Source organism: Toxorhynchites rutilus, chromosome 3, assembly GCF_029784135.1.
Source record: "Toxorhynchites rutilus septentrionalis strain SRP chromosome 3, ASM2978413v1, whole genome shotgun sequence".
NCBI classification, from domain to species: domain Eukaryota; kingdom Metazoa; phylum Arthropoda; class Insecta; order Diptera; family Culicidae; genus Toxorhynchites; species Toxorhynchites rutilus.
In genome coordinates, this window is record NC_073746.1 from 313621223 (window position 1) to 313634259 (window position 13037).

The 13037-nt window shown below is 39.2% G+C and overlaps 1 protein-coding gene across 21 annotated transcripts in view; it reads right to left on the reverse strand.

Moving 5' to 3' along the window:
* Window positions 1-4562: 4562 nt before the first annotated feature.
* LOC129777832 (uncharacterized) overlaps window positions 4563-13037 on the reverse strand; it is a 47302-nt gene continuing 38827 nt past the window's right edge. For all 21 annotated transcript variants that reach the window (XM_055784362.1, XM_055784371.1, XM_055784356.1 and 18 more), the window contains 2 exons: window positions 6218-6424; window positions 4563-6160 (listed from right to left, as the gene is read on the reverse strand). In XM_055784362.1, coding sequence (XP_055640337.1) covers window positions 5905-6160; window positions 6218-6424 — 463 coding nt within the window. In that variant the 3' untranslated portion in view covers window positions 4563-5904. The remainder of the gene's footprint in view (window positions 6161-6217; window positions 6425-13037) is intronic.

Here is a 13037-nt window from a genome sequence, read left to right on the forward strand (position 1 = left end):
GCTTTGCAAGCCAACTCGAGCACTCCGACGGCCGAAACTCTATAATCGCTGTTAGGTATACTGGTGCTCCGGCACCAATCCGTTCGGCCTAGTTACCCTTGCGGAGCAATCAGTGAATGCGACCAACAGGGAACTGGAGACCTGCACGGTTCGAGTGAGACTTTGCCTTTCCCTTAACTTGTCCTCCTTTGTTACGCCCACGATGCCGATGCCGTACAACCACACGGGTTTACGGTTTGAAAGAAAATAAGATATTTTTTTGGGGTCCGCGTGTTTTATACTCTAGCGGTACACACTCACAGGATAGAGACAAATCGGCAGACTCAGCCAGAGGGGCGAGTCCAACGAGACGAACGAATGAGCGTTAAAAGGGAGCGATGGCAAAAAAATACATTCATCTAGAGGCGAATGAACTGAAAAGTTTAAACCCTCTTAAAGCCAAAAAGAAGAAGAAGAAGAAAATACATTCATTACGATTTGTTCGCTCGTTGGATTCACATGCAGGCTAAAAAGGGTCCTTTTCAGGATCACAAAATTATCTTCAATCTAAAGAGTTTATTGTTTTGTTGTCACTCGATATCCCCATCTTGTTCGGTTAAACCTTCCTGTTTAGCGATTTGTTGCCACTCGCCACAGCTTTCACAGTTGGAAAATTTCTTCCCATCCAGCTTTGTGACATGTTGTACAGTAAATTACATTCAATGCGACGTGCCGAAGCGCCACTCAATGTCGCATTGGAGGCGATTTTAACCTGTAATTGAACATTTGCGATGACAGTGGTACAGTGTCGACTTTCAATGTGGGGTCATAATTTGGATCTCTATGTTTACAAAAATGTCCAACTAAATAAGTCGCATTACATGTCCGTCCAATTAGCTAAATGTCGAACTAATTGTAAATTAATGTACTTTCAATCTGGAAACAATTTAAGAATGGGTGAAAATTGAATAATCAGGAAAGTCCCCAACTATCAATAAGCTCAGAACAACTGCCAAATTCACATACTCATCAGATCCTGGCAAACAAATGAAGAAAAAATCAATTTGTGTTTTATTATTATTTTGCATAATGTTTTAGAAAGCATTGAACTGTATTTCCTAAACTCTTTTTTGGAAGGTTTAATGGCCCTGAAAAGCGCCTTGTTTTATGGAATGGTTTCAATTTAGAAAACTTAGTACTCGTGGTTTTGAAAAAAAACCATTTCGAACGCCCTTGATGCCGCCTTGTTCTGGATTTGCCACCAAAGCAGTTTGTATAAAGAACAAACTTTTTTCTTCTGCTACCAGGTGCCGTTTTGCGATTGCGTTTGGCACTCGCTACTCGCTGCAACTGCCTGTTGTCTTGATGTCCACCGAACCGAATGTGTTCTGTTCCGAATGCGGGTTTTCTTATCGTCGCGAGCAGCTTTGCCAGCTAACTCGATCACTTCGGCGGCCGAAACTATATAACGCCGGCTAGATGGACTGGTGCACTGGTACTAACGCGCTCGGCCTAGCTACCCTTGCGGGGAACTCCAGATCAACACGGTTCGAGCGGGATTTTGCCTTTCCCTTCACTTTTCCTCCTTTACCATGTCCATACATGGCTGCTTGGGTTGGTTTGTTGATGTGTTGTGATGAGAACCGATGTGGTGTACGGTTTGAATGAGAATGATCGTTACGGCAGCGGAGCGGGGATTTTTAAGCTGAGTGGCTGGCTCGAGAATTACGCATGTGTGAGACTGCGACCAATGTTTCGTTCATTTTTTTCTTTTTCCTTTCCAATCGTGCTTCATTATATTTCGCTGCTGCTCTGGTTGCCCGTTTTGGTCGGTACGATTTGAGGAGCACAAAATGGACCAATCAAAAATGGGCACATAGGGCATTTTGACAATGCTTGATATTTCACAATTATTCAATTATTTATCTCATGAAAAATGAAATGTTATTCGTTATGATAGATGCGTAGATATATTTCCTATCAATTGATGCAAAAACCTTTGCGATCTATTGAGAAATGCTCGAGTTATAAGCGTTCCAAATCTTGCATTTTTTCCTACTTGTTCAGTGCCTAGATTTCCATTTCACCCCCTATATCTTCCGGTTAGACGTAGTCCTACGTCAAAAAAAAAAAAAAATCATGCACGGAACAACATTTCAATATTAACATAATAATTCCACAAATAAATAAATAAATAAATCTACCAAAAGTGGATGAATAAATATATAAATAAATCAACTAGAAAGTAAGTAAGAAGTGAGTGAGAATCTAGTGTACAAGATTGAAAATAATTACATAACACTCAACAGGATATTTACAAGAAGTTTTAAACACCACAAAACACAAATGTACACCTGTTTCAAAACATCAATATACTACAATCATTTTGGGAGTGAATAGAGGAAGAGTTAAATGCTTGCAAATGTCACAAAAGAGGTTGTGATATTTATTTCGAGTTTTAATTAACAAAAAAATGGAAAAATTCTATTACAAGTTTACCAACCATCAATGGTTGTAGACAATTTTTAGGACATGTGTGTGTACATGGAAGGTTGCAGAACACTTTTAAACAGGGCAAGTTGGTTGTTATTTACGCATGGTTGACGATTCTATTGATTTAGTAATTGTACTGGAATATAAACACAAGAAACGTTATGAAAACAGACTATCCGAAATTCAAATTCACTCTGTCCGAAATTTGTTTTTTTTTTCATAAATAGTTTCTGAAGTTTGATTCTTATTAGCTTCAATTGAAAAACATTTTGATTCGATGATTTTTATGTTTTCAATCAAATAGGTATCAAAGTAGAAAGCACATTCAACTAATTTATTAAAAACTAGCTGACCCGGCAAACTTCGTCCCGCCCATTTACTTGATTAATTCTCGAGTAATGCAGAAATTTGTGTTTTATTTGTATGGCAGCCACCCCTAAGAGAGGGGGGAGGGGTATCTAACCACCATAGAAACATTCATTGCACCCTAAAGTTTCCATATGCCTAATTTGGTTTAATTTGCTTGATTAATTCTCGGGTAATGCAAAAATTTGTGTTTCATTTGTACGGCAGCCCCCTCTAAGAGAGGGGGAAGGAGTATCTTAACTCCATAGAAACATTTATTGCATCCTAAAACCTTCTTCTTCTTCTTAAATGGCACCAACGTTCCTAGAGGAACTTCGCCGTCTCAACGTAATATTACTTGCGTCATTTTTACTAGTACTTAGTTGAGATTTCTATGCCAAATAACACGCCTTGAATGCATTCTGAGTGGCAAGCTCTAGAATACGCGTGATCACAGTGCAAGTCGAAGGAAAGTTCTTTTACGAAAAATTCCCCCGACCAGAACGGGAATCGAACCCGAACCCCCGGCATGTTAGGTTTTGACGCTAACCACTCGGCCACGGGAGCACGTAACTAAAACCTAAAACCTCCACATGCCAAATTTGGTTTCATTTGCTTGATTAATTCTCGAGTAATGCAGAAATTTGTGTTTCATTTGTATGGCAGCCCCCCCTTTGAGTGGGGGAAGGACTGTCTAACCATCATAGAAACATTTATTGCACCCTAAAACTTTCACATGCCAACTTTGGTTTCGTTTGATTGATTAATTTCCGAGTAATGCAAAAAATTGTGTTTCATTTGTATGGCAGCCCCCTCTAAGAGAGGGGGAAGGAGTATCTTATCACCATAGAAACATTCATTGCATCCTAAAACCTCCACATGCCAAATTTGGTTTCATTTGCTTGATTAATTCTCGAGTAATGCAGAAATTTGTGTTTCATTTGTATGGCAGCCCCCCCTTTGAGTGGGGGAAGGACTGTCTAACCATCATAGAAACATTTATTGCACCCTAAAACTTTCACATGCCAACTTTGGTTTCGTTTGCTTGGTTAATTTCCGAGTAATGCAGAAATTTGTGTTTCATTTGTATGGCAGCCCCCCCCTTAGAGAGGGGGGAGGGGTCTCAAAATATCACGAAAACCTTCCCCGGCCCCAAAAACCCCTACATACCAATTTTCATGTCGATCGGTTCAGTAGTTTCCGAGTCTATAAGAATCAGACAGACAGACAGACATCACTCCATTTTTATATATATAGATAGATTTCAACCAAATAATACCTGTGCATAAAGTTTAGATTTGTTTTCTGCATCAAATGTCTTAAGCGTCCGAAATATGATTCAGAACGGTACTAAAAGGTCTCTTTTCATGATCTCATGGAGAGGATCAGTTTCTATTGCTCGATGATACAACCATACCAAAATACACATCACATGTGGGTTTGACTCGCACTCGTAATCACAAATCTTTTTATTGGCATAGCCGTTCAACTATAAATGCGCCCCATAAAACAGGAAAGCCTAACTAAAGACAATTGACTGCCAATGTCTGATTTAGAATATAGAATTCAAGATGATCGCTATGAACTATCGAAATCCTATCATCAAGTTGGGAAGCACTGTATGAAGCGAAACCTATAATATTTGATGGGTTTGTTATATTAGCTTTAGGAACGAGAAGAGCAATGAACTTTTTTCCTTTGCGAACCGCAAAATTCAAAAACAGATATCAAAACAATTTAGAACATTATTTCAAAATCACTCTTTATTTTCATGTAGGAATTTTTTCGTTTTCCACATTTTTTATCACTGGCAACAAAGATGAAACAAAGTTGTAAAGGCCGCTTGTGTCACAATTTCATTTCGTTCAAATTACAAAACTATTAAAATTTTTGGCCAGAATATTTGTTCTATTCTTATAGTAAAGAAAAAAAAATCATAAAAAATTGACTATATTCAAATCAAAAAGCTACAATATAGCACATTCAAATAGCTGTGCTGGACCGCATCATTCTTTGACCTGTCATCAGAATCTCACTGAAAATAGCAACTTGGCTAAAATTAATAATAAAGCTCATTGATCGTCTGATGTGAAATCTAAACTCACGATCGCGCGCGCGGTACACAATCAAAATATTTTCTTCAGCAAATTTTCTGCACAAAAAGGTCTTCGATCGTATTTCTCGAAGTTTTGCTAACATAAATCGGTTTTCTCGCTGCCTGTTTTCTCCTTGTTCCGAGTAACTTTTCCCGCTATCGAGATTTTCTCTACTATCTATCTACTGCTGAATGGTCGCCACTATTTGTTGCCCTCGTGTCATTTTTTTTTCATCGTACAAAATGTTTTTTTTGTGACCGAAAAATTTATGCTCGGCCTATCCCGTCGAAAAACGAAAACTGAGGTGTAGGATCCAATTGGAACTGTCGCTTGACTAAAATGTGAATAATTTGACGAACAGATTCAATAAAAACGAAAACTGAGGTGAGTGTAAATAACTGAAAAAATATGCTCCATTTCCACCGCAACAGGTTGAGTGAAAAAATAGACGAAGGTAAGAATGGCAGTATTTCATACGTTCGCACGTCAACAAAAAAAAAACCAGAGACCTCTAGCGTTTACAGTCCCGACATTCTCTCGAATTCCTTGTACTCTCTTCACCAGCATTCCTTTTGCCTTCTGTGCTCAGTCAGTTCCGAACGTCATTCTAATGCTAAAAATAAGCTTTATTTTTTCTGTTTGTTTGACCTGTGCCACGCATTGGAAGACACCGAGAGTTACACATATTTATTTTTTTTTCTGTCGAGTTTTGATTTTCTTCCGTGGGATTATTTATCCGCTCTCACTCACTGTTTAGCTTCTGAATCGCTAGCTAATGTTCTCAACCGCTCCACATTTTCGTTTATTTCACCGTAGTTATTCATACATAATTGACACCTTCTTGTTCTTCGTCTATTAAGTATTCCACCCGCGCCCACCATTCTTTCACACGCTCACATTCTGTCAGTTTCCAATGACTTGTAGCTGTTCTAATTTGTTTTAGTCTGTATGTACACAGGAACATTGTCACATTCACACGATTTCAATTAACCTACTTTTGGTTTTCCTTAAGTTTCCTAATAAACTCCTGCTGGTACTCGCACTTGAGTTTGATATCAGGCGGACAGATGGACAGTCTGAATTCGAGCGAGTTGTCCTCGCTCAGATATCCCTCCTGTCGTAGCCGATCGTGGTGGATGTACTGTGGCCAGCCCCAGATCTTCTTCAGCTTGAACACGTTGACGCCTTCCATCTTGATGTTGGCCGTGGGATTACGGTGCAGCAGCTCCACCCGATACTCGAATCGGCTGAAACGATAGCTAATGAGAGTCATGGCACACTTTGGTTAGATTGTGGAAGCATACCTTCCGGAGACGCCCTCGAAAAGTATCAGATATACACTCAGGTGGCATCCCCGTCCTTCGTTGTGTCCATTGGTATAGATCAGTAATCGCCAGGTAAAGCCCAAATCGTCGCACAGTGGATCAGAGTACACGAAGCCATCTTTTTGTTGGAGCTCGGAGAAATTCTTCAGCGTGTAGGTGATGGTGTTGTACTCAGGAATCAGTTCACTGTGGAATGTCAGTTTTGATTATTTCATTATTTTCATTATAGACTATTTGGAAAGTTTGAATTCACTTAATGTCGATTTCATCATCATTTCCGAGGGTATGGCTTCGACACACAATTGATTTTCACGACAAGTAAATAAATTCGTTTCAATGGGATGAATGGTATACGGAATTTGTTTCATATAAGGAAATACGCGTAGAGTTGCAATACTTAAGACTCTATCACTCAGAATCCTGAATCACTGTCTATTTCATAAGAGTTCCCCTAGTGGTTAACTCTGTAATCTTTTGACAGTAGTTTGTGTTTTGATGTAGGACTACGTCTTTCAAGATGGGTACCAAATCAGAAAACAAGTCACGTTTGGATACACGCACATATACAAACACAGGTCGATACGTGAATGGAAAGAATGGCAGATATTGCAAGCAGCAGTGTAATTTCACTACATTCACATTCACTACACAGCCTCGAAGAAGAGGAAACCCTTTGAGTGTGTACATGAAATCGGGGTTTTCATAAATTGCATGAAGCGTCGATATTTACTGTTATCTTGAAAACTATTTTATTGTTAAAAATCGACTTTTCCGACGATAAGGTGACCGAGTGCCAAAAAGTAAATCTACCCGAATGATTTCGTAGCCAAAAGAGAGAAGCCGCTGATCGCCTAGGCTACGAAAGAGCTGATTCACATGCCGACATCCTTCTTTTGATCGGCCTTGGTCATGGAGTACTACTTAAGCGGGAGTCATGACGATCGACCAAGAGGCAAGAGTGTTCTTGAACGTTTTGGAATGGGTGATTCTAAAGTGCGCTACACATACAACGTCCCGTCACCGCCCCGTCAACTATTCTCTTGGATGTCGACGTCGAAGTTGCCGTTGCTGGTGTATGTGAATGTGACCATACGAAAACATTGACTATAAGCTGTTGTTCCAGCTTAATCGTTTGACAGGAAAACTGAATGCGTTTGCAGACGCAGATTAGGGCTCCGAACGATGTCGGGATTCGTTGCCCAACTGCATGGGTCAACCATGATATGAGCGTCGAAGAAGCCAGGATCACTTGCTTTGTCAAGCACGAAGGAAGAACTTATGGCACTTTGTCAAGCAAGTTGTGAGGTAGTTTAGGTTATAAACCTGCTGCAGTCTATGGATGACCAGCCGTGCATTGCAGTTACCACAGATCCTCGTAAACGCAAACCCATGAAGCATATTGAGATACAGAATTCCTTTGTCAGAGAATTGGTGGAGAAAGGACAGGTATTTTTGGAATATCTTCAAACTGAAGAGCAGATGCGGATATCTTAACCAGAGGTTTTCGATCTCCTCGCTTCTGCAAGCTTTGAGAGAAATTAAGTGTTATCAATTGAGATGGCATGTTAATACCGTGGACAAACACAACTGTACTAGCGTTGTACAGGTACCATCGTAGCATGACACACATAATTTGGCTGTAGGGGAAATCAGGCTAAAACCGACACCCTCAGAATTTCCACATATTTCCAAGATCTACCATGTGTCGTCAACTTTCAATCGTTACAGAACCTCTTTTCAACTGTTCATGAGCCATTCTACAGTAGGTCGTATGAATAAAAAAAGTATTTACTTATTCTGCCCGTTTCCAAGTAAAGTAAACTTTGCTAGTATTTACTTGAATCCGTATGAATAAAAGTTTACTTTACTAATTTGATTTTCGAATTCGAACATAGTTTTTACTTTGTCAAACATCTATCAACTGATTGTTTAGGTTTCGTTTCAGAACGTTTTTTTTTTTTTTGACAAAGCGAGAATTCGCGATGAAAAAGGAATAGTGTCGACGTCTGGTGGTGACTTTCAATTAGGGACCATAGTTTGGGTCCGTATCTCGTTAGTGTAATACCTATCATATTAGAAGACACGAAGCCAGTTTTCAAATGTTAAAATTTGAATGAAAAGGTTCACATCATGTTAAAACACATTTTTCCGACTTTTGTTTAACCCTTTGTCTATACATTTCCAACATCATTACTGAAACTTTTCATTATAATATAAAGTTGTCTTCAAAAACAATATCGTACAAGATTTTTTCACCACCTGCAAACAAAAGTGTTTTTCATTTAAACAGAATGCCAAATTGGTACGGGAAGGTTATTTTTCATTCATAATTTAAATTTTAAAAACGTGTTCATTCCGTCTGAAAATCAATCAATTTTTTTACGCTCCCCTAAACTAGTAAACGAAGCTCAATGCCATCAATGCGGATCGTTAATTTGTTTAACTCCAAGAGCAAGATAGCAGCATTAAACATAAATCGGATATGACATCAAAACGAATGATAGTGTTTTCAGATCCAAAGTATGTTCATGAACATACTTGATAATAACGAAGTAAATACTTGATGAATGCTGTTTTATTCATACGAAATCAGCTAAACATCCATTTTCGAAAAGTAAATACTTTGTTGTTTCTTTTGTTCATACCAAACGTAGTGAAAACTTAATCTCACTGCTCGACTGCTCGAATGAAGTGAAGTAAAGGTGAATTTTGTTTTTATTCATACGGCCTAGTATCTAGATCATTTTTTGATTAGTACTCGAATTTTGTTACAATAAAAAAATTGATGTGATGAATAATGGGAAATAAATGGGAGTGCGGGTGAGATCGACACCCTGTCGGGTAAAACCGACACCTTTGAGGAAACGAATGAAAATTTGTTACAATAATTTCAAAGTATCAAGAGGTTATCTATATACTATGTGGACACTTTAAGATTCCAGTTTAGGTGAGCACCACGTTGAATGTGCCGATGGGCGTTGAACGAAGGGATACCATGAGCTCTACCAGGTTTTTTTGTTGACATGCCCGATTCAACGTTGGTTTTGGCTGTTTTATTAGTTCAGCTCTACCATTTTGTCTGTCGAATCTACACACGAGGCATCTACAAAAAGTAAGAACGCATTTTTCCTGTGTGCGAAATACAAACCAGGTGTCGTTTTTACCCTGAATGAAGGGGTCGGTGTTACCCCGAATGGACTCGAAATTTCTGAACAATGTTTTCGAGAATTGATAAGCAACAACACCACCTACCATTTTTTCATCCCATTTATTTATTTATTAGGCTCATTAGTATTTTATCTGTAACAGAGCCGGGTTTTTATCGTGTACATGTACATATGTTTATGTTTCTATAAATTGTAAATTACACAGTAGTAGTAGTAGCCATTTAGGCGTTAGGTTTTTCTGTTCCATTACATTATGGTAAATGACACTGTAGTAGCCATTTAGGCGTAATGGTATTCTATCTGTTCTTCCGTTGTTCAGCAGACCGGACAGCGGAGACAGTTGATATTGATCATTGTTGGGTTATTTATAGAACAGCAGCCCGATGTTTCTTGCAGAGCAGAGCAGTTGTATGGATGAATCGATCTTTGTTCCACCGTGGATCGATCTCCATAGCTGATGATGGTTGCGTGGGCGTAGTTATTCTATAACAACACAAAGATGGTCAACTGAGGGCCCTGAGTTTGAACTCACGATCGATCGCTTAGTAAGCGAACGCGTAACCAAGTGGCTACGAACACCCCCTACCACCTACCATCTCACAAACTATATTGAACAATGATCTACGATGAATGAAGCTCATAAAAGTATCGAATTTTCCACAATTTTCCGACTTAAACACATAAATTCCACGAGCGAAATTTACATGGAATGTCTTATGTTTGCTGGCCGGTTCTGTTTTGTTTTGTTTGTTTTTTTTCACAGCAAAGCAACTTCCGCAGATGTGAGGTACCTCAAAACGTAGGAAATGGCAAGTGTGTACAGGGGACATCGGAAAATTTTCAAAAAATTGCTTCTAACTGAAAAATAGGGGGTGTCGGATTTTCCCTGATTTCCACTACATTGTACCGCATGTAAAACAGATAAATTTGAATCTATTGCATTCTTGCTTGTTTATTTCTTGTATCGTAAAGTGCAGGTATATAATTCAGGATGCTGAACGTAATCAAAACGAAACGAATCGATTGATGCAGATATGAACTTTTGTTTACTTTGCTTACTAAGTGTTTTGATTCTGTGTTGTCAAAACTTATTCATGCATGTCTATGGCGCTACGCACAGTTGGAATGTTCAATGGTGCTCCCGTGGCCGAGTGGTTAGCGTCCCACATTATCATGCCGGGGGTTCGGATTCGATTCACGTTTTGGCAGGGGGATTTTTCGTCAAAGAAATTTCTTCCAAATTGCGCTGTGGTCATTCAAGGCGTGTTATTTGGAATATTTCCCTTTATGTCACTTTGAAATATTACTCGAGAATCAAAATAAGATAACACATCTGGTATCTGGAAATTCTAGGACTTCCGAGCTTCAGTTCAAAAATCACTGCTTGATCTGAAAACGAATTTGAAATTGTTCGTGACTTGATGAAGTTGGACAATCCGTAGCTGGACAACAGGAGGGGAAAATCCACTGGACGATGCAAAAAAAACTTGCAAATTTTTATTTTGTAAACAAATCATTATCAACAAAAGTCGTTTCTTCAAGAAAATTGTTTATCTTAAAGTATTTTTTTACCGGTAATGAAATTTTCATTACCGAATAACGGGTTATTGAAATTTTGGCATGGTAATGCAATCCCTACCATCTATGCTAGCGTTTGAAAGACAATTGAAGTCCAGGTTGGACCTCTGGAATGGTTCTGGAATCGAAGAACGTTCGTTGTCCGCTCTTACAATGTTTTGTGTTTAAAAAGATGAAAATACAAGATATTCTTTTCTGCGTCAATTTTTATTGAGGTAATGTTCATTGAGATCCTTTGCGATCTTGTGCTGTATGACCAACTTGAGACGTTTCTCAAAAGAATCGCACGCGACACGCACCTGGTCCATTCGTTCTACATCCTGGGAATGAGCTTCTTAAATTTCTCCATAGTGCCCACTCTATGTTCGCTCTGTTTGCATACATAGAAGTCCAGCGGATTAAGGTCCTTGGAGCTGAGAGGGCACAAACCACGCTTGAACGATATTCGCCGTGTGGGCCAGTGATCCTTCCCGTAAGGGTCCCGAAGTACCGGGGTCACAACCTTCTCCAGAATCTCGGTGTTATAGTACGCGGCGTTGATTTTCACGTTTTGCTCTATAAACACCAGAGGCTTCTCACGCCTGGATACGGTCCCCCAAACAATCACTGACTCGGCGTTCTGGAACCACGGGATGTTTTTTTACGACGGGGGGATGCTGGTCAACGTCGGCGCCCACAGTCGGCTGTTGTAAGACAAAGAGTTTCTCGTCAGAAAACACGAACTCCTGGGTGCCGCGAAAGTATCAGTTTTACTTTGTTCAAACTTTTCTTCGTTGTAGCCTTCGTTACTCCGTGAACCTGACGTTTCTTGTAGGCTTGCATCCAGTGTCATGATGATGGGGGCAGTCCCGACCGACACATCCAGGTCAACTGCAGTCTACGGGATCGAGCGGTTCATTTTTCGACGAACCCACCACCTTCACCACCTTGATGGCATGAAAAAGTTTTTGTTCGAAAAACTTTTTCCCTTGTTGTATCTTTTTCAAAGAAAACATGAAAAAATTGTTGCTCGTAAAACCTTTTTCCCTTGAAGGTGCCCATCTTCCGATGTATGAACGACTTGTTGGAAATTGTAAGGGTTATCTTCTTATATATATAAAAATCTCGTGTCACGGTGTTTGTTACCGAACTCCTCCGAAACGGCTCGACCGATTTTGATGAAATTATACTCAAAATACTTGGTAGGTATGAGAATAGGTTGTAAACTATATATGATACCGGTAGGATACCGATAACCATACATTTAATACCGAATAGGGTGGCTCTATGCAGAAAAAAATGATCTGGACTTTTTTTTCAAAAATTTGACTTCATACCATACATATAACCTTAAATTTTGACCCCAATTCCCTATTTTTAATTGCGATTTTATTATTTTTGTGTCAAAAATATTCTAATAATTTAACCGTTGTTCGTTTTTTCAACAGAACGAATTCATTTAAGTTGTTCAACGACTGATGGCGTAACGCCCGCTTCATTCATCTAAAGCAGGGAGCATCTCCGACGAGCTGGAAGCCTTTTTGAATGAGCATTGTGCTCATTATCGAAATTCTTCAAATCACATTTGCTTGGATTACAAAATGACAATCACGCTATTGCCATCAACCCTGATAAAACATCAGCTGGAGAGCACGTGTATAGATCCAAAGCACAAGCGCTGCTGGAATCATGATAGCACGGTGACACGAGAAATTTAATGCGAAGAAAAAACAATAATCTGTTCTTCTTCAATGGCACTAACGTTCCCAAGGTTTGCCTTCTCAACGTAGTACTTCTTGCGTCATTTTTATTAGTAAATAGTTGAGATTTCGATGACGAACAATACGCCTTGAATGTATTCTGGAGTGGCAAGCTCAAGAATACGCGTGACTACAGTGCAAGTCAGAAGGGTTTCTTTAACGAAAAATCTCTTGCATAAACATTAGACCAACGAGACCCCGTCACAGATACTCAATTCATTATGAACATCATTTCTCATTTTGATTTAATATTTATGAACATGCGACGAAACAAAAGAGGGCGCGCTCGAAGGATTTTTATGTTTATCATATGGT